The following is a 22,109-nucleotide window of genomic DNA, read 5'->3' on the forward strand; positions in this document are numbered from 1 at the left end:
AACAAACTAATGTTTATGTGGAATTGACAAAAAGATCTTTGCTTCCATTGAAAAATCAATAAGGCTTCAAATATTTAAAGGACAAAATCAATTTACATAGAATCCCTATTGTTATTTATTGCTGTCGCAATAAATTGAAGATAGATTTGGAAAAACACCTGTTAAAATGTGACTAATTGTGCTTGTTTTTCCCTTTTCTGTTCCTTTTCCATAGGTCTAGGATTCAGTATTGCAGGAGGTGTAGGCAACCAGCACATTCCTGGAGACAACAGCATTTATGTAACAAAAATTATAGATGGTGGAGCTGCACAAAAAGATGGAAGGTTGCAAGTAGGAGACAGACTGCTAATGGTGAGTGTGACCCCAAGCACGACTGCATGTGTATTTATAAAACTCTTATTTCCAAGGGTATGACTTAGTTTGCTCAGACTTCCATTACACACCATAGACTATGTGGCTGAAACAAGAAAACTTTATTTTCTTACAATTCTGAAGGCTGGGACTTTGAAGGGTGTAGTGTATTAGGTTTCTTTGAGGAATGACTTCCTGGCTTGCAGATGGCTACCTTCTGACTTCATCCTCACCTGGCTTTTCCTAAAAGCTCATGCTGACAGAAAGATCCTCTTTTCCTGTTATTGGGCCACCAGTACCATCACATGAGACCCCAACCTTTAATTCATTTTATCTTTATTACCTCCTAAAGGCCCTACCTCCAAGTACAATGACATTTAGAACCTCAGCATATGAAGTTGATGTCAGGGCATTGGCTATATACAAAAATTAAAAGGCAGAGCAGATTTCAGCAAAAGACAGCTCAAAAGTATGGTTGTGTCTGATTTGTTGATGTTTTTCAAGCAGAAATTGAAATTTGCACCAATTTTTTTGTACACGCATGGCATAGAGATTAGATGTTATTCTCCAGTCGTCTCCTATTAGTGATAGCAATGGCTACTTCAGACTACAAGAAAAGGGAATTTACATAACAAGAGGTACAGCATTATCTGGTTTACTAATATGAATGTGTCCATAGTTATTTTTTCAACTAGGGACATAGCTGCAGTAGTCATAGTCCCTCCCTGTGTGGCTTCTGCCACTTGTATAAATGGATTTCTTTCTCTCAGATTGGATTGCAGCTATAGTATTGGGTTTGCCAGCTGCCTACAAGTTTCAGGAGTCCTGGGTAATGGCTGATACTAACTCATTCTGAGCTATGGATTGCATAAAAAAGCTAAAGCAAAATTCAAGTAATTATAAATAGGAAAGCATTGACACTACACTGATATAACTGTTTTATCTCCATTGACTATTATATAGTAAATCTACAGGATAATAATCAAATATTAAAAATTCATAGGAGATGACCAAGTAAGATGAGCATATCTAGTAACATGTCTGCCTTTGTAAAACAGGGACTTTTCATTTATGTCTGTAAGGAACCATTATCTCCAGTGCTTTCAAGGAAAGTGTTTGGGGACTACTGATCTGTACCAATTCAACAAGAAAGCAATTTTCATGATGTGTACAAATTTTGAAGGTTAAATCCAAAAGTTTATTTTCATGATGCCCTTTTCTCTGGGCTCTGGAGTGCTTGCTTTAATACCAGCAGTCTTATTTTGTAGTTGTTGATAACCTTCAAATTAAATTATGTGCATAAGATTTTTATAATAAACTTGGTAGTTAACATTTATTTAGTATTTGCTACGTTCTGTATACTAAAGTACTTTTTGTACTGTAGCATATATATTTCTAACAACTGGACATTTTATATAAACAAAAGGCAATGGAAGCATAGAGGAATTTATTAATGTGTCCATGGTCTCATAATTAATAATGGAAAGAACTGGATTTCCAACTCAGGAAATCTGGTTTGTATCCATGCCTGTCACTACTGCACAATACTACTTCCTGTGAACAGTGTTTAAATTACTTTCCTTGAATTTTTCATTCAATTCCTTCCTTCTTTCCTTTATCCATTATTCAGTTATTCATCAACTCCATTAAAAACTGTATATAATCTGCCTACCATGTCCTCAGCAATAGCCACTATAGAGGAAGAAACTCTGGAGGATCAAAATATGCCCTAAAAAAATGACTTTCTTCAGAGTTTCAAGAATTTCGAGCTTCTTTACAACCTGGAATCACTACCATTTTCATTTTCATGAGATTCTGAAACATTTTTTTTTGTCTGCTTCTTTGCTTTCGATATAAAAGTTGGTTCTTTTGATGATATATCTTCTAAGGTCTAAAAATTGTTGTTGGGGTGTATTATTTAGACTATAAACTTCATTACCTGAAATGTGTGTTTGGAAGTAAAATAAATCATAATAACCATCTTTTACATAGTGCTTAACTTGAAAATGAAGAGGATAGTTTCCAGTAATGGCAGACAGTGACTGGATTCACCTTTAATTTATTGTTTTGTCAGATATTGGTTGTAGACAAGTCTGTTGGTGTTTCAATTGCTGATACTGTACATTTGTACTAGATAATATGGATGATTTTTGAAGTTCTGTTTATATTTCTAGCTTTATTTTCAAATTCTTAAGAAAAAACTAAAACTTCATCCAAATAACTCTGTCAAAGGGTTTTCCAGGCACCATGCTATTTTTCCATTACAATGAGCTTGAAACTCATTGAAGATATAATGATTTCAAAAATAGCTGTGACACAATTCTTAAGTGTTTTGAGTTTTAAGCCATGTTTTTTTTTTAAAGTGTTTTGAGTTTTAAGCCATGTTTTTTTTTTAAGTGAACCTTCAGCAATAATAAGTCTCTCCTCTCTTATGTGAGGAAAACATAATTAGTACTTCCAAGGTAACTGGCAAGCTGAATCTGGAAATAAAAGAAAATGGCTTGCTTTAAAATATTCTGAAAGAAAAATAACCCTTTGTGAAAAAGAATAAAGAAAAAAATCAGTAGAGCCACCCTAAAAGACCAATTATTTTGCTTCAGCCCCAAAATATTTATTGATACTCTTTTGTTTTTCTTTTCCACCTCCTCTTTCCTTTACCCTACATTTATAACTCTTTTTCTTCCTCCGCTTCTACTCTCCTCCCCCAAAGGAAGTACAAATGACTTAGAGCCTATGATTTACCAGCTGTACCAAACTCTGAGTATTTTTCTCTAAATATGCTATTCTTTCTAAAGCAATTTGCTCCACTTCTTTCACTTCTTAAGAAAAAAATCTCCCATATATTATTCAGAGTTCCATAAGGAAACTGTTTAAAATTAAACTTTGTTAATTTTCTTAGACTTTTGTGGATGAATACCTGTAATTCAGAAAAATCTCCCAGAATCTCCCATGCAGTGCGAACACACTTTTTTTTTTCCTTTTGGAATCTTAGTAATAACCTTTTCAGTTTCTCAAATAAAATTCCTGTCATTTGGGCACCACCTGACTCATGCTCTTTTTCTCTAATAACTTCTTATGTCTTAGAATCGAAAAGTATCTCATTTTTTCTTCTTAGGTGGTTCTGAGAATAAACTCTCGGGCTTTATGAATCCTAGATGAAGTGTCATTTTAAATGTCATCTGATTCAAATTGTCATTTGGAACATTAGAATCCTTTAGAAAAGCAAACACATGAAGTAGTACTTTACTTCTAATATAGCCCTTCTAAAAATGAAGACCTTAATTCTTCTTCAAAGGTCTCTATTAGGTACCAATCATCAGTAAAATCATGTTGAAATATATTTCCCTAAAAATTTCTCCCTTTATTCAAAATTTGTTCCTTAAAACCAAAAAGCAGGGACTAATTCCTCTTCCACACAGGTATGAGTTTTATATTGCCAATTCTCCACTTTTCAGTTTTCAAAATGATTTACACATTTTATCTCATTTGATAGTAAATTTTACCACACATTCATTTTTCTTCTATACATGGATTACACATAAAATTCCTTTGGATTCCTTATAATCTTATTTCCACATTTAAAACCCCAGGCAATTTTATAACAGCGACTACTGAATTTATTCTACTATAAGGAAAAATGATCCTGTTACCTTTGCAATAAGCCTCTTCCCATTTCAAATGAGTTATCTGTAATATAGGAACATGCCTACATTTCATGGGTTATCCAAATACATGCTTTATGTTCTTTTTTCTCAAAATTTTTTTTCTTGCTACTTGGCACTGTTTTGTGGAATAACAGAGACTTCTGATCTTTGTGGATGATACCAATACCTTAGTGTTATAATCCTGGACCAATTAGATTATCTTTTGGCCTTGAATTTCATGGAATAAATGGTCAAGAGTTAATGGCATGGAACATTTTCAAATTCTATCATATGTTTCCATGCATTGCTTTTTATTAAGCCCTTCCAAAGTGATACATAGAGCCAAATATATTATAGAAATATGATCACCTTCACCTTTTACTGTATAATTCCAGAAACGGAATCCAGGATCATTTGTCTTTTCTGCAGGGAATTCGTCATCGAGATCCTTGTCACGTTATAATTTAAGGTTTAAAATCTTATACTTTTTTTCTCTTATCTGACATTTGAAGAAACACTTGTCCGTGGGAGGACTTTACATCTATTACAGAGGATGGGCCCAGGTTTTTGTTCTTTAAAGGGTGGTAGTAGATGAAGGAAAAGCTAACAAAGGTATGGAAGTCAAATGGAATGATTGTTGGATTTAGACATGGAAGAGCAACTTCTGTCACAGGCAGCTACGTTGATTCCACCAAAATACCTTAGGCAAAGAGTGTGTGTCCTCTTTTTTGGCCTCTGTACTATGGTAGCACTGCCTTAGACCAGTATTTCCTAAAGAATGTTATGAAATATTAGTCACATTCCTATGTTACATTAAAGGCTTTGCTGCCAAACAAGTTTGAGAAATTCTGCACCTGCATCTCACCCTCTTGTTTTTTTCAGTGAGCTTCAGCATATTAGAAGCTCTGTAATTCCTGCAGTCAACAAACATTTGAATTAGTACTAAAATCTTCAAACTTACTCATGAAATTCTTTACATAAAATATTACTTTGGTTATAAAACACCTGCAACTAGTGTTTAGTGGAACGTACTCTAGGATGTGCTGTGTATAACATCTCTTAATTTTATTCCAAAATTAATATCTTCTGGTGAGGTCATCAAATGGATTTAGGTAATAAGAAACTATGCAGTATTTTGAATAAGCATTAGTCTCAATATTATTTTTGGTAGTTTATAAAATTGCTTGGTTTTATTCAAACATCAGTAATAAAATCATATTGAAGATAGTTCAAATGTATAGAAATTATCTGAATGAGAAATAGGACTTTAAAGGACATTCATTAGTTGTACTAACTTTAGATAAAAACCAAGTACCCAAGTTCAATCCCTGGTACCGCCCCCCCAAAAAAAAACCTTCTCTTGGTGACTTTTTATTGACTTCTTATACTCAGTATAATAATCCTGCCTCTGCAATTTGCCCTATAAATATTGCATCTTTTTTAAAAAATCTTTTAATAATGCATTCGTTAGTAAAACACATGCATACATATTTGTGTGAATTTTAAAATGTGAATATTATTAGTATATACCATATTAATATATTATTTACATTTTAAAACATACTTGCAATATAGAAAGATCAATATAATAATAGTTAATAGGAGCTCACATTTTTTTCTTCCTGTACGCAGTGGGTTGCTGTGGGATTCATATTATGATGTCCATTTTGGTAACCACTGCTATGAAAGAAGCTTCAATCAAGCAGAATATTCTAGCTTGTTCTCCCTCTTTATTGCAGATAAAAGCTTAAGAAATGCATTAAAGATTAATTGCAAAAAAGTGTGCTATTAGAGCTTTGACTGTATCTTATAAACTGACAGAACCCTGTGTTCACTTCTGTACCAGCTTCTTCTCCTTCTATCCTATGCCTGGCACAGAGTGAGAATTCAATAAATGTGTGTTGTTGATTGAATGATATTCAATCCTGTTCCTTGCTTCTCTGACTCAACACAAATATAAAACAAAACAGATGCCTCATTCTTTCTATAAAATGCGGGATTTTGATTGCTTTTCCTTTGGTTTGGCACATCATTATTTTCAAACTTATTTGGCTATTTCAACATTTATTAAGTGCCAGATATTTACAACACATTGGGGGAAATGCAAAAGTGAATGCAAGCTCGTCCCTGCCCTTGAGAAGGTCAACCTGGAGGAAGGAAGCAGCACTGCCAGAGTACGTGTTTTAGAAGAAAGAGGGTGACAATTTTCACAGAAAAGCCCTAAATCAGAAGAAATTATTTCTAGCAAGAGGATCAACAGTAGCTCAATATGATTATGATTGTTTCATTTCTAGATGCAAACTGCTTTATATCATAGAGAGATTTTCAAGTTCATGTTATCATTTCTTTCTCATAAAAACAAATAAATCAACAAAGAAAGACAGTATGATCTCCATTTCATAGAAAATATTTTAACTGATTTCAAAATTATGAAACTAAGAACCTAAACCAGATCTGAGTCTAGATTCAAAATTACTCTCACCATATTATAAGTTATATTCTTTTCTAGAAACACTGAATCTTAACATGTGACTATTGATTCCAATAAATTTAAATTTATTTACCGTGTGTGGAAGTTAACTACCTTCTTTCTCACTCTGATTTTTGTTCCTGGTGAGATCATCTCTCATAATTAGGCCACTGTAGTTTCTATTCTTCCTTATTTAAACTTCTATTCTTGTTCAAATAAAATTAATTTTGCTCGAATCGTAGATAATGCATGCTTATTGCTGAAAAGATTAAAAGAAAATACTGATAATCCAAAGAAAGCCATTATCAACATGTTTCCTACTGATTATTTATAAAATACATTTTATTATTCATAACAATTCATTCTGATGTTCTGCAGAGATTTTTGGTTTTGATTTATGCTTATTCTCACATCACTGGAATTTCTACATGGGATTCATCCCTTTTAGATTTATTTTACAATCCAAATACCAACCTCTTTTACTCCATTTTAAAAGTTAACGTAAGCATTTATGATTTTATTCCCAGTGTACCTAGAGTTCCATATTTCCTGTGCTGTGTCTTCGGTAACCTCAGTATCCCTAATCGTCACCCAGTTTGCTCCACTACACTGACACCCTGGAAACCAGTGAAAAGGTCGAGTACTTCACTATCTACACACTGCCCACTTCTCTTCAGTGCCTGCCTTGCCTTCTCCACGCCTCCCACCTTCGTATTATCATATACATGTTTGCTTACACTCATTTGAACGTGCCCAAGATTGCCCAGATCCCCTTCTTGCAAATCTCCTGGAACCTCTTTCTCCCGCTGTTTTGCCCTTCTTTGTGTGGTGTACGAATTCCATGCTCCCTTTTCAGTTTAAAAGAATGAGTCATCTCACCTCCAGCCTCTTTCTTGGCCTCAGTCGTCTTTTCTATTACAGATATATGGCCAGGCTTTACATATATATCTTCTGCCGGGAAATGCACCCACAGAGAATACTTCACTCAAATGCACATCGTTTTTCCCTGAAAGTAAGGGTTTGTTCAGTGTTCACAATTGTAGGCAGATACTTGATGCAGAATTTAAAAAAAAAGAAAGACAATGAAAAACAAAGACAAGACCAACTAGCCAATCAGTGTAATGTCCCTTCTCTCTGCACACAACCATCTCCAGCTGTAGGCCCTTTATCTTGAGAGTTCATAGTACAATGCCCACACATAATTAACCCAAACAAACCTACTTCTGTAAAAAAATTTTGAAGACTAGCACAAAAGAGCACTTTTTGGTCCAGATCGTGTACTATTCTGATTTTTAAAAGACCACACAGAAGCCTCATCAGCAATATCCTAATTAAACTCATCAGTTCACAGATGTTTACAGGAAAATGATCAGCAAAAATTTTTCACCAAGAAATCCTGTTTCCTGAGAAGAGAGATGGGTGATAGTTATAGTGATGAGAACTAATATTAATAAATACTTTAATGTGCTTGCCACCTTATGCAGGCTAACTTATGTAAATCAACCCATTCAGGCAGTGACTACTGTCTTTCCTATTTTATAAATATCATAACTGAGGCTTAGAAGGTTACCTAGGATCCCCAAGGTCGCAGAGCAAAGAAGCACCATGGTCAAGGTCCAAATGTCAGTCTGCATGAAACAAAAGCGTGTGCTCTTAAATACTATGTTCTGTTGCCAAGATCATAGTACTACCTGCCCCGTGACTAAAACCTTTGTAAACGTCTTAACTCTTCAGTCACCAAATAAAGACCTCTGAATTACCAATAAATGTCACTATTATTTGCTCTGTATCCTCTCTTCCTACTTCTCACCTTTGCCCTTTCATTAATGTCTACATTCTGGTCTCACATTTTTCTTAGCCAGTCTCTTAACAAAGTCTCTCTCTGAAAATACCCTGAAAGTTTACATTTTCTTCATTGTTTTCCTGCCTACATTAAAAATGGCAAAAGGTGCAATTTATTAAGCCCTGATCCTATCTCTTTCTCAAATAATCTGATGAGCTGCCTACTTTCTACTCCCTAGAAAGACAGACAATGAACCCATTCAGAAACAGAGCTTTAGTGTCACTTGTAATTTAATCTTTCTAGCTGTTAGGGTCTTTTTCTGTTGGCTTGGCATCCCCATTTTTTTCTGTCATTGAGTTTATTGGTACATTTTAGGTATACAGTACAGTTACATTCATCATTGGGATCTTGTACCTTTACATGACAGGTCTTGGTTCTCATTTTTCCCCTTGTCCCTGCCCTCCCCTCACCCCCCATCCCCAATTACAAGCATTTTATTTCCATTTTCTCATTTTCTCATTGATTTTTCTTTTCCCCTATTACCTTTCCCCTACCCTTCCCACTTTCCCTACACCTTTAGCACGTTTCTTCCTATTTCACATGGTCAATTATCTCATTAGGATCCCCTTTAATGTTGTGCCACCATATTCTGTTTCTCTTCTCTTTTTGTCAGTGTAAATGTTTCTGGGGCCATGGTTACAGCTTCCAGAGCTTCCCTAAATAATCAGTTTATGAGAGAAAACACTCCACTTCCTTAAGTATTTTAAACTATTTTAAATGATCTTTGCTTATAAACTGTCATTTTTAAGGTACAACTGTACTACCTTAAATAATTGATTAATCAAATATATACGGAAGGCTTTGAAAGGATAGTGAGATACATTAAACTGATATTTTTCTTTCTTTCTTTCGTTCTTGATTTCTTTCTTTCTTCCTTTGCCTGTGTCAGTTTTTAGGGTGATGTAATATTCTGTGCAAGCAAGAAGTATAATGTTTACTTAGGCTTTTACTATACTTTGGAATTTATGTTACTTTTACATGTAAACTTTGAAGGAGACCCTGTTCTCATAAAGGTAGAAAGAAAAGATGATGTTATCCCTAGATTTAAAATGAGTGAATTCAAGAAAAGTCACATTTTCACCTTTCAGGCAGCCTGTGATCCAGTTTATGCTGTGCCAGTTGAAGGTTGTGTGACATCTTTAAGATCAACGCTTTAAGCATCAGTATTCCTCAGCCATAAAGTGGACCTAATTATTAGTGTCCACCTCACGGGTCTATAGAGAAGATAAATTATATGGTTTATGAAAGATACATGACAGCACTCCCCCAAGTACATAACAGAGTATATTAAGTTAAATGTGAGTTCTATTATTTTTATTTCTCCCTATTAAGGACTGTAATAATGTAGTTATGCATGCCATACTTGTAGTCCCTCTACATGGTCCCTTTTGGCATGAGTCAGTTTACTTATTAACTCATCTCACAAACAACTGTGTCCTGTTAGGATGTAGGTTTTGCAGGAGCAAGGACCTTGCTTATCTGGAAGAAGCTGTATAGATGAGGATTAAGAGCATGGTTTCTAGAGCCAACCTTTCTGCTTTTAAATTTTGCCTTTAACACTAGTTCAGTTTAGAACTAGCTCAGTTCTTTGGGCAAGTTTCTTAGCCTCTTGGATATACACTTCTCTCACCTGTAAAATGAATATTAGTAGCTATCTCATAGGCTATTGTGAGGTTTAACGCTATTAATATATGTAAGATAGTTTAGAATAGTGCCTGACTTTTTTTAGCAGTACCAGGGGTTGAACTCAGCACCTTCACAGTGAGCTATATTCCCAGCCAGTTTTAAAAATGCTGTAATTTAAGTCAAGATTTCACTAAGTTGTTAATGGGCACAGGCTGGGCTTGAATTTGTGACTGTCCTGTCTCTGATTCTCGGAGTGCTGCTGAGATTATAGGCCTGTACCACCTCATCAAGCAGGACTTAACATTTAGTATAGCTCTAGAAGTGCCTGCTGTGATTATGATTATCACACATTTGTTGTAACATTGTTTATTTAGCACTAAATTAGAAAAAAAACTAAATATACATAGTAAGAGATTAATTAAATTGTTGTCATAGCCATGTAGTAAATGCTCTGTGGAAAACAGAAATCACACTTTGAATAATATTAAAGTTATGGGTGAATAATCACTCTATATTTAAAAAGTAGGTTCCAAAAGAAACCTTTGTATAACATGTATATAATATGGTCATAGCAGCTTAAATAAATATATTTAAGTTCAAAATATTATGAATGATTTTTTATTTTCTTTAATCTTTTTTCTATTTTCTTCAAGTAACATGTATCACTTTTTTCAATCAACGAAACTATAGCATAAGACATTTGACCTGTTTTTTCCCTACAGATACTACTCTATTTTCATTATAACATGTCAGTTCTTCATACAAAAAGCAGACACAATGTTTTAAAATGACATCAAAGGGCCAGGGATTTAGCTCAGTGGTTCCACTGCCTCCCTTGAAAGTGCAAGGTCCCGAATTCAATCCCTGGTACAAAAACAAATAAATAAAATAGCATCAGTGACCACTTTATCTGTAGTGGCTAATGCTTAATCCATCTGTTCTGTCCAAGTATGATATAAATACTTAACTAATTTTTTCATTGTTATCTTCAAATAATATCATAATTCCAGATACCTTACTGTTTGAAGTTTCTCTTCAGCTGCATAGGTTTCTCTCTAATAATTTGTCTCCTTTCAGGTAAACAACTACAGTTTAGAAGAAGTAACACATGAAGAGGCAGTAGCAATATTGAAGAACACGTCTGATGTAGTTTATCTAAAAGTTGGCAAACCCACTACCATTTATATGACTGATCCTTATGGTCCACCCGATATCACTCACTGTAAGTACCACACTTAATGTCATCTTTCAGCAGCGTGCAACATGGCCAAAATTGGAATTCTACAAAATAATTTTTGAAGTTCTCTAGTTACGCCTTCACTCCTGTGTGGCTTCTGGAAATACTTCAAAGAATACTCCACACTTCATTCCCATGTTGTTCTATAGCATCTTACTGGGTGTTTTGAAGCTGGCAACCTCAGTGAGTTGGCAGGTCCACTACTGTTTAATGGTTTAATGATACAGATTGTGCATAGCATAGTTGCAGTTATGTAGGAGCAGCACATTCCAAAAGACTATTTCTCAAGCTCCAATACATGATCATTCTTATGCCACAGTATTTTCTCTTCCTAATTCAGATCTATAGAGTAACAGAATGGAAAAGAGATGCTAGCAAAATAAACCATAGCTAGCTCTGTGCTTATTCCTAGGAAGGGGATCTTATACTGAGCAATAAACTTGTGATCCCTAGTTATCATCATCGCTTTTACCTTTACCTGAATTTGCTACATTACTGGAAAGCAAGAAAAAATAATCAGATGCTCTGACAGTAGAGGTGGACTTAGGAAGAGAGTTCTGAATCAACAACAAAGATTAGCTGCTGTGCTGGGGTCCTCACAAAATCCAGAATGAATATAGTCACTATCATAAAATGTGGCCCCATATTTTCTATCCTGCTAAGAGGTCAACAAGAAATTTTTCTAAGGTTTTGTCTTTGGGCACTAAATTTAAAAACTACTCACTTTATATGTAAATTTAATAGATTGTTGACATAAGTAAGCTCACTCATTTTGAAATTATGAGTTTCGTTGTGAGTCTAGGAGCTCAGAATATCATCAGGACCTGCTACTAATTAGTACTGCAATCTAAAGCAAAGTGTTTAACCTCTCTTAGATTTAAATGTTTCTCTTCAGAAACATTTAAGGGTAGAATAATTTTGTTACCTGCCATTACATTAGCTATTGCCTTTCTTGATAGTGATTTTAAAATTACTTGTCACCCAAATCAATCAAACAACACACACACACACACACACACACACACACCCCGCAGACAGCAATCTGGAACTAGTCTTACCTTACGATAGGAAGGAATTTTAGCTTTCAGATTATTTTTGCAAACTGGACAAATTTAGAAGAATCAATGCTAAGAGTCTGTGAGTCATCTCATGAAGGGCCTACAAGGTCAATGTCAAAGAGAGAAAAGTTAGCAAACAAAACTTTCTATTCAGTTCAAGATGTGTTGAGCATATTAATATATATGTGATGCCTTGAAAGGTAATGTTGTGAGATGTAGAGAGGATACCATCATGCACTTTTTTCTAGGAGCTTGGTTGAAAAGTAAGCTAATTCAAATCATACACAGCTGCAATATTTGGTAGAATAAGATACATAAAGAGCCACAATATTTGGTAGAATAAGTGGTGTATATGCAATAGGAGAGGTAAAAAATACATTTCCTTTAGGGACACAAAGGAGAGAGATGAATCTCTACCTGGGTATGCTAGAAAAGTCTTCATGCAGAGGGTACCATTTGATGTGTGTTTTGAAGAGTTGTGCAATTACAACATTTGAGATAGGGAAGGAGAAATAAATTGTAGATAATTTCAGTGGAACAAAGGTAGAGATATTGGTTTTGTTTGAGGATACAGGATATGAGTAAGGGAGAATTGAAATAGATCAATTTTGGAAGAATGATGAAGGAGTTTATACTATAGTCAATAAAAGGTAGTAAAGGGAGAATGTTTAAATAAGAGAACAACATGAGTAAACCTGGATTTCAGGCTGGGCCTGATGGTGCATGCCTGTAATCCCAGCACTTGGGAGGCTGAGGCACGAGGATCATTGTGAGTTCGAGACCAACCTGGGCTACAAAGTGAGTTCCAGGTCAGGCTCAACTACATAGTGAGACCCTGTACCAAAAAATAACAACAACAACAAAACAAAAAAACCTGGATTTCATGAGGGCTTCATTTATAATGTATCAAGTGAATCTGAGGAGAGAGTGAAGCCAGGAGACCAGTAAGCTAGTGTGTTCCATTGCTTAAAAAGGTGATGAATTAAGGAGGCCGAATAGAAAGAAAAGGCAGCTTTTTCTGTGATGATAATATGGTGTAGTTTGGGAGAGAGTCTTGTATCAGAACTTATTCCTCAGGAGGCTTTTACTGTTGACGATTGAAGAATTATGTACAAAGAATGTGAGCTCTGCAATTTTCAGTAGAAAATTAATCATCATTCTGAAGACCTATGTGCTAGGTCTGTCCTCCAATTCTTCTGTTCACCTAAGTATACTAAATGGCTTTATTACAGATTTCGTATCCTAAAGGTCACCATGTATATATATATGAAATATAAACAAACACCAACTCCCACTTCCTGGAGAACAAGAAAATCCTTGGCATGTCGCAAAGCCATTCTATTTTTAACCTGTCCTCTGAAGTACAGCATGACAATGTTGAATCGCCCACATAACAGGTTTCATTTCATTTCTTTATTTTTTTCCCCATCTGGTAGCTTATTCTCCACCAATGGAAAACCATCTACTCTCTGGCAACAATGGCACTTTAGAATACAAAACCTCCCTGCCGCCTATCTCTCCGGGAAGGTACTCGCCAATTCCAAAGCACAGGCTTGTTGAAGATGACTACACCAGGTCAGCTATGCTTGTTGGTTAATCGGGTTTGATATGATTACAGTAAAGGTCACATTTGCCTAACATGTCAATTGTTGTCTTGGGGAATTACTAAAGCTTCTGAGTGTCATTCAAATTTATTATAGTCTTACCTCGAGTGGAAATCTGCAAACATTTGTAAATATATGTTATTGTCCTCTATTAGAAGGTAAAATAAAAATTCTTTAGGAAATTTGAATATATACTTATCCATTAACTGGTGATTTTAGACTTTCCATATCTGATCCCATTTGAGCTTTCTAGCTGTACTGTCAAACACATATGGTTACTTGAGGAGAGAAGATATTGTTGAGGTTCTAAAGGAAGGATATAACGTACCAATAGGAACCATCCACTTAGGTGAAGTGAGGACTGAAACTCTGCTGTTTGTATTCAAAATTCTATGTTCTTACTACCAATGGCCACATGCAGTTCATCCTCTCTGTAGTGCACTAACTATACAAGGGGTGCTCAAAAATGTACTCAAATTTGTACAGTCACATCTTAATAAACAGCACATTGTCATTATCCTCCCAAATACTCAAAATACCACCTCACTTAGAACACACTTATCCCATCATTCTTGGCAATATGTCTTTTATTTTAATACATTTTTAAATTTTTAAACATACACCATATTTTTATCACCCTCATTAATCAACCATGTATTGCATTTCCTGTCAAATAAAAACATTATAGCATGTCCTCATCCACCTTTTTCAGTGGATCTGGAATTATGAGACTGGTTACTCTTCTCCGAGTTCTGAATGACCATGAAAGGTAAACATTGTGAATCAGTTTAGGACACAAAGAAAGCAAGGACAGGAGAGTTAAAGACACTCTAGAAATAGAAAGAGAACTTCCAGGACTGCTTCAGATAGTGGCAAGAACAATGGGTTACATGTATTTAAATTGGGGAGGAGACTTGGAAGAGGATTAATGACAGTGTGGATTTTACTGTAATAAATTATTTTTAAATTTAAGCAACTGACCGCAGATGGTAGGTGAGAAGGAAAAGATCAAAATTAACTCCAAGTGATTTGAAATTGATACACCCTGTTAATTCCGAAGTGGAATAGGGCCATATTACAAGAGCAGAAAATGACATTACCAATCTCAAAAGTAAAGTCAAATTTATCTATCCAGCAGTCCTCTGAAAAAGCCAGGTCAGACAGTCAACAAAGAAGACCAACTTAATTCATTTATATTGAGTTTTTTTTTTTTTTTATGGTACTGGTGATCAAATTCAGGTCCTTGTGCTTGCAAGGCAGGCGGCGGAACCACTGAACCAAATCCCCAGCCCCAATTTAGTTCATTGAAATAAATGAATACATGAATTAATAAATAAATGAATTTGAATAAATAAATGAAGGTTAAATAAACATGGAGTAATTGACACATTAATGAATGAATGGGTAAATGAATAATAAGAAATTTATATTTTTCTTTATATTTTTATTGATTTTTGTTTTCAAAGTGATATACACTATACTCAAAGTAATATATACTTAATACATTTGGCAAAGAAATGCAAAGTTGATGAAGAAAAATCTCCCTCCAAAGGGCCCTAATGTGAGGTACCCAGCACGACAGTCTGCTGTGTTACAGCCTCTCTGTGCCCAGAAACGTCTACATAAATGCATACTCAAAGAAGGGTAAGGCTAGACATTGATTTTACAAAATGAGTTCATATTTCACACATTGCTCTGCTATTTGATTTTCTCCTTGAAAAATACTTTAACCGAAACTGAGATTAAACATAGATATGCACATTTATGTCTGTATATGTTGTGTGTTGACAAATGATAAAGATGGACTATTTGAGTTCTATATCCTGCTTTTCTAATTGAAGCCATTTGTCAGCCTTTGAAAAAGTAAACTTCCTGCTGGGTCATGTGCATTCTTTGGCCTTTCTGGTCTTTGCTATATCTTTTTAAATGATTAAGCATTTTCCATTTATTTTCTAATATCAGGTTTGCTGAAGTAGCTTGTTATATATTTAGCCAAGAAATGGAATGTTTGGAGGCTGAACATATGCATCTGTGGTGTAAATCAAATATAAATTTCCTCTGATGCTGAAATGTCTGATCTTTATGTTTTCAATTAAAATGAGGGCTTCAGCAAAGATAATCCTCACGGCTCTATAAATAATTGTGTAAATATAGGCACGTTTATCTACCAGAGCAATGATCTATTTGCTCTCGCCCTGTTGCTAATATTTGATATGATTTTAATTTGAAAAATTCATTTTATCTTAGTAGGCTCTGTAATAAATTAATGTTTATTAAAGCTTCTTCATAATCAAAACCCTTTGTTACCTGTTTCACCTGTCTCTAAACCTCCCCCAAAACCGAGAGAAATCCTTTCTTTCCCATTACAGGTATGTAGAATTAAAAATTCAAAGAAGTTGATGATACAGTTTTTAAATATAAGTTACCCCATGGCTTTAAAATCCTGACTACAAAAAAATATTTAAATTTTCTCTTGACTTTCAAAATGAAAATCAAGTCCTATAAAACTGTATTTATCAGAGAAATAATGCATCTGGAAGAAGATTTGAGAGTTTTAATGTGCCCGCAAGACAACTAGACCAGTCCTGAGACTTACCTCTATCTCTGGCTGTGAAATCATTTAATCTCTGCAAGCCTCAATTTCCTCATCTGCACAAGAGAATAGCAATTGAATCTATTTCAACAAGTTGTTATACTGATTAAAGGAGATAATTAATACTGTCTGGTCCATAATAAGAACTGAACGAATGTTATTTATTTAGTGTATGTATCTAGAGTTAGCACAGTTCCTCATCCAATTCAGAGATCTCGTGGAATGTTCTTACTTAGATGGTATCCTGGGAAGATAATTAATTCCTGTCTACAGTGAATGTGCCCTACTTTCTTCCTTCCTGTTTCTGGTCCTTCTCTTCTTCTACAGGGTGGTCTCACTAAATAAATCCGTGTAAAATCTTCTGAATGATGGTTGCCTGGTAAAATTGTGAAGAAAATTAAAGTAATTCACACATGTACGTGCCCCTCGAATGCTCTCTGACCATTGCTGGTCCTCTCATATGTGCCTGTGCTGTCGGCATTACCACAGGGCTCAGAAGTATTTGCTAATATTAATTGAATATTTCCTCCTAAGCAAGGGGCACTGCACTAGAAATGCAAAAATGAGTAATAGCACATAAGACCTACTATATGGAAACAAAAACATATGTAATCCAATGGATTATCCAGTGCCCATTCCCTGGTTATGCAGACCCTGCTTCTTAATGAAGTTTTTCAAAAAATCTAATTTATTGAGTGCGTCCAAATATTGAGATTATATATTCTGAGATCAAAATATCCTTTCTTTGCTAAAAAAAAAGTAAGTGGCCAATACCAGTTATCTATTATGCCTTTACTTTGGAAATAAAAAGATAGTAATTTTATGTCATTCCTAAGTTTTTAAATGTCAAATGTCTTCTGAATAAAATTCAAAAGTCTGGGAACAGAAATGAACAAAACTGGATTACATCTGTGAAATACTGTCTTGCCACTCTAGCGAGTTCCCTAGCCCCATAGGAGGCATTTAGGGATATTTATTGAGCTTAAATTTTGCATAGTTGCCCCACGAGCAGTTTATGAAATTGAAAGAAGTTTGAAAGAAGAGATGACTCTTACATCTGCACTTCAAAAATGTATAAGCATTGGTCAGAGTCAGTAGATCAGAAAAGTTATTTGTAGTAGGGGAATAGCTGTTGCAAGCACCAAAGTATGTGAAACAAAATAAAATGAAAGCAAATGTTACAGTTGGAAATGTGAGGCTCATAAAATAAAGTTATTCCTACCCTTAAATTATCTTTACATTCCTATGCTTTCTCTCAAAAAAACCTACCTGTAAGATTAAAAATACAGAGTAGCAAAAACAAAAAGGTCACTACGGTGCATCAGTAACACTGAGTACTTTAATATATATCATTGCCCTATATCTTATTATTGATTTTTACACATAAGAAAAATTTAGAAGTTTAGAATTTGCCCATATCATAATAGAAAGAAGCAGAATCAGAGTTAAAATTCAGATGTATCCAGCTTTAAAGGTGCTGTCCTCTCACACCACTCATCTCATGTAGCCTCTTTTCATGGAGAAATGTTGAATAAAATAGACTGAGCTTATATTCCCAGCCCTACTACCTATATGATTAAACAAGTCCTTTATTTCTGCCAGTCTTGGTTTTCTCGTCTGTAGCTTTTGAATAAAGGATCTTCTAATATCCTCGGGAAATTATAGGATTTTTAATATGATAATACGTGTGAATATTGTTTGTCATTTGTAGTAGACAATATAAATCAATTTATTATCCTAAGTCATATAATAGCTTACTTTTAAGGTTTACTTTTTATTTTCGTGCAATAGTAAATCAAAAAAAATGAGTCTCTAGTGATAGGTCTGGGGTCACTAGATTTCTGTATCTCTAAAATGATGTTCTATTCCCTAGTTTGTTTTTTTGTTTGTTGGTTTTGGTCTGAAATAAGAAAGTAATAATTACAAAACACTGCAATAAAAAATCACATGTGAAGATGTCCACTTTACATATTACCTACAACTTTTGATTCTACCTTTATTCTCTGAAATGAAAACTTTCCAACAACCTACAAAACCACATTACATTGGCAACTTGCGTGCAAGATCATATATTACTCTGTTATAAGATGTGTTTCTCTTTTGGTCTGACTTAAACTCACATTTTTATGGCATATGGATATATCATAAAAGTTTTAAGCAATTTTGATTAGAATAGTGCTCTAATGACATAGCTTATCTCTTCCTCTCTATTCAAGAGATATTTTTCCATTGATTTAAAGAAAGTACAGAAAAAATTTCTCATAAATTTCTCTTATTAAAATGCTTACTGAGTTCCCTGTAAATTAGTATTCATTGTGATGTAGATATCTGGTTTTCAATTGTTGGAAAATACTGATGCCAAGATAGATTTTGGCTCAGGAATTATAGAATTGGAAGGGCTGTAAATAAATCTGGAATCTAATCTTCTTCCATCTGATGGCCAAGGACCATAAGGCCCAGAAAGATTTGTTAGTTTTTCCTAGTCCCAAAAAGTCAGATTAAAGTTTATATTTATGAATATACAGTGTTCAATATTCTTTGTTTTTCTTTTCTTTCTTTCTTTTTTTTTGTTTTTTTTTGTTTTTGTTTTTTTGTTTGTTTGTTTGTTTGTTTGTTTTTTTGTTCCAGGGACCAAACTCGAGCCCGGTGCAGGGCCACTGAAGTAAATCCCTGTCCCTCTTTCTGGTTCTCTAAGTTAATGTTATCTTTAATTTAGAATATGAAAGCAGCAATTATAAAACACTGCAGGCAATCAAGGATCACCTCTGAACAGTGTCCATTTTGCATATTACCTACAACTATGGTTCCTAGCCAATTAATACTTCCCTAGTATTCAGAAGAAGTGAAAACCATGCATTCTCACCATCTGGCTGAGTTCTCTTAAGAAGGCAAGCAAACCATTAGTGTTGAAATGAAAAAAAAGTGCCATGATTATAGTGCCACTGTTTGTAATAGCTAAAACTTGGAAACAGTCCATTTGCCCATCAGTTGGAGACTGGATAAAGATGTGGTTTTTCAATAAAATGAAATATTACTCAGCCATAAAGAATGAGAAATTACAGTCATTCATAGGAAAATGGATGCATATTGAGGTTATACTCCTAGGAGAAATAAATAAGTTACACATGTGTGAATACTAAATAGTTTCTCTGGTATGAAAAACTATAATTGTAAATAGGATCCTAATGGCATAATTGACAATGTGTAATAGGAAGAAAAGAGCCAAAGGCATAGGGGAAGTGGGAAGGGTAGGGGAAAGGAAATAAGGGAAAAGAAAAAAAGATGAGAAAATGGAAATAAAGATTTTTAAATAGGGGAGGGTGGAGGGGTGAAAGGAGGGCAGGAGTATGGGGAAAAAATGAAAACCAAGACCTGTCATGTAAAGGTACAAGAGCCTGATGATGAATGTAACTGCACTGCATACCTAAAATGTACCAAGAAACTCAATGAGAAAAAAAAATAACATTCTTAACAGAACTTGAGGAAACAATTCCAAAATTCCTATGGGACCAGAAGAAACCATGCATAGCAAAAGCAATTTTGGGTAATGAGCAAATCAGGAGGTATCACAATTCCTAACATGAAGTTATATTACAAAGCTACTGTGATAAAAATGTCATGACTGACACAAAAAACAGACAGGAAGATCAGTGGAACAGAACAGGATGCAAAAACAACCCCAAGCCAATTCAACTATTTCATCTTTGACAGTGGAGGAAAGATAGCCTCTTTAATAAATGGTGTTGGGAAAACTGGCTATCCACCTGTGGAAAATTAAGTCTAGATCCATGTCTTTTACTGTGTACTAAACTTACTCAAGATGGATCAAAGAACTAATGGTTAAAATGGAAACCCTTAACCTGCTGGAAGAAAAAAATAGATAAAACTCGTGAAGTCAGAGGCATAGTCAAGGACTTTCCAAATAGAATCCTGATTTTACAGGAAATAGTACCAAGAATCAACAAATAGGATCATATCAAATTGAAAGCTTCTACAGACCAGAAGAAATAAACAGAATGAAAGGAAGGACAACCTGGAATTTGAAAAAAATACTTGCCAGCTTTTGTATCTCCCAGACAGAAGCCTAGTATCTAGTGTTACGCCTTGTATCTAGATTTCCCACCAAAGCCCCATGGGGAGTTTTGAAGGTACCTGGGTTAGGGTGTGTGATGCTGGGATTAAGGTGTGTGATGTCCCAGCATCACACACCATAATCCAGCTACCTTTAAAACCCCATCTGGGTGTGGGTGACACCTGCCAAAAGGCAGGTGGCCTGGAAGGTATATGAAGGGAGAGAAGCAGCTTTTCTACTTTGCTATTCTACTGCCGGCTGCCTGCCGTACCACCCCATGGACTGTTTCTCCTCTTCGGTACCCCGTTGCCATGACACCCTGCCTTTGAGACAACTGACTATGGACTGAAGCCTCCATGAACTGTGAGCCGAAATAAAATTTTCTCCCTTTCACTTTGGGTATTGGGAATTTTGTCTCAGCCATGAGGAAAGTAATTAAGAAATCTAGAATATGTAAAGAACTAAAAAATCTAGATACCTCAAAGTAAAAGACTCAAAAAATGGGCAAATGAAGGGAATAGATCCTTAATAGAAGTACAAACGACCAATAAATACATGAAGAAATTCTTAGCATCACTGGCCATTAAATAAATGCAAATTAAAGCATAACTAATATTCCATCTTACCCCAAAAACAATGGACATCATCAAGAAATCTAATAATAAGGGCTTGCAAGGCTATAAGGAAAAAAATAACCCTTCTACATTTTTGGTGAGGATGTAAACTAGTACAACCACTATAGAAATCAGTGTGGATATTCCTCAAAAAACTAAAACTAAAAATAGAAATTCCATTTGACCCAGCTATTCACCTTCTGGGTATCTTTCCAAAGAATTACAGACATCATAGCACAGTGATGAATGTATATTCATGTGTATACAATTCATAATAGCTAAATCTTAGAAGCAGTTCATATATCCACCAACAGATGAAGTGACAAAGAAAATGTATTTCTACATAATGATATATTACTATGCCATAAATAAGGATAAACTTTAAGCATTTGTAGGAAAATAGAGTTACCTTGAGACCGTAATGTTAAGTGAAATAAATCAGTCACTCAAGCTTAAATATCATATTGTTTCTTTTATATGAAAAAGCCAAGTATAAATAAAACAAAATAAAAGTAGGTGATGGGAAATAGGGAAATCGATCTTTCTCAAATGGGAAAGGGATCGAGAGATGGAGGGAGGCAGGAAGAAGAGGGAAAGGGTATGAAAAGGGGAATTAAGATGTGTTTTATACATCTATCTACTACATACAAGGAATGTAAATATCATGGCCTACAAACGTACTGATAAAGAGATACATTTTGCTAGAGAGAAATATACTAAAAATAAAAGGAAAGTTATCTGGGAAATTTTAGGTAAAATAATTAAAATAATTAAAAATAATTTTAGAAAAATGGATACATATTGAGGATATAATCCTAAGTGAAATAAATAAGTCACACATGTGTAAATACCAAATAGTTTCTCTGGTGGGAAAAACTATAATAGTACACAAGATCCTAATGAGATAATTGACCGTGTGAAATAGGAAGAAAGGGGCTAAAGGTGTAGGGAAAGTGGGAAGGGTAGGGGAAAGGTCATAAGGGAAAAGAAAAAAATA

The 22,109-nt window shown here is 34.7% G+C and overlaps 1 protein-coding gene across 1 annotated transcript in view; it reads left to right on the forward strand.

The window, feature by feature from the left end:
- Positions 1-165: 165 nt before the first annotated feature.
- The window catches only part of LOC117285000 (disks large homolog 2-like), a gene marked incomplete at its 5' end in the record, with an annotated part of 53,841 nt that continues 31,897 nt past the window's right edge, over positions 166-22,109 (forward strand). Inside the window, 3 exons of the mRNA XM_033760697.1 lie at positions 166-351; positions 11,012-11,156; positions 13,666-13,804. Of these exons, the coding sequence (XP_033616588.1) occupies positions 166-351; positions 11,012-11,156; positions 13,666-13,804 (470 nt within the window). The remainder of the gene's footprint in view (positions 352-11,011; positions 11,157-13,665; positions 13,805-22,109) is intronic.

The sequence above is a fragment of the Fukomys damarensis genome, unplaced genomic scaffold (assembly GCF_012274545.1).
Source record: "Fukomys damarensis isolate Sample0158 unplaced genomic scaffold, DMR_v1.0_HiC HiC_scaffold_73739, whole genome shotgun sequence".
In the NCBI taxonomy this organism is placed as follows: domain Eukaryota; kingdom Metazoa; phylum Chordata; class Mammalia; order Rodentia; family Bathyergidae; genus Fukomys; species Fukomys damarensis.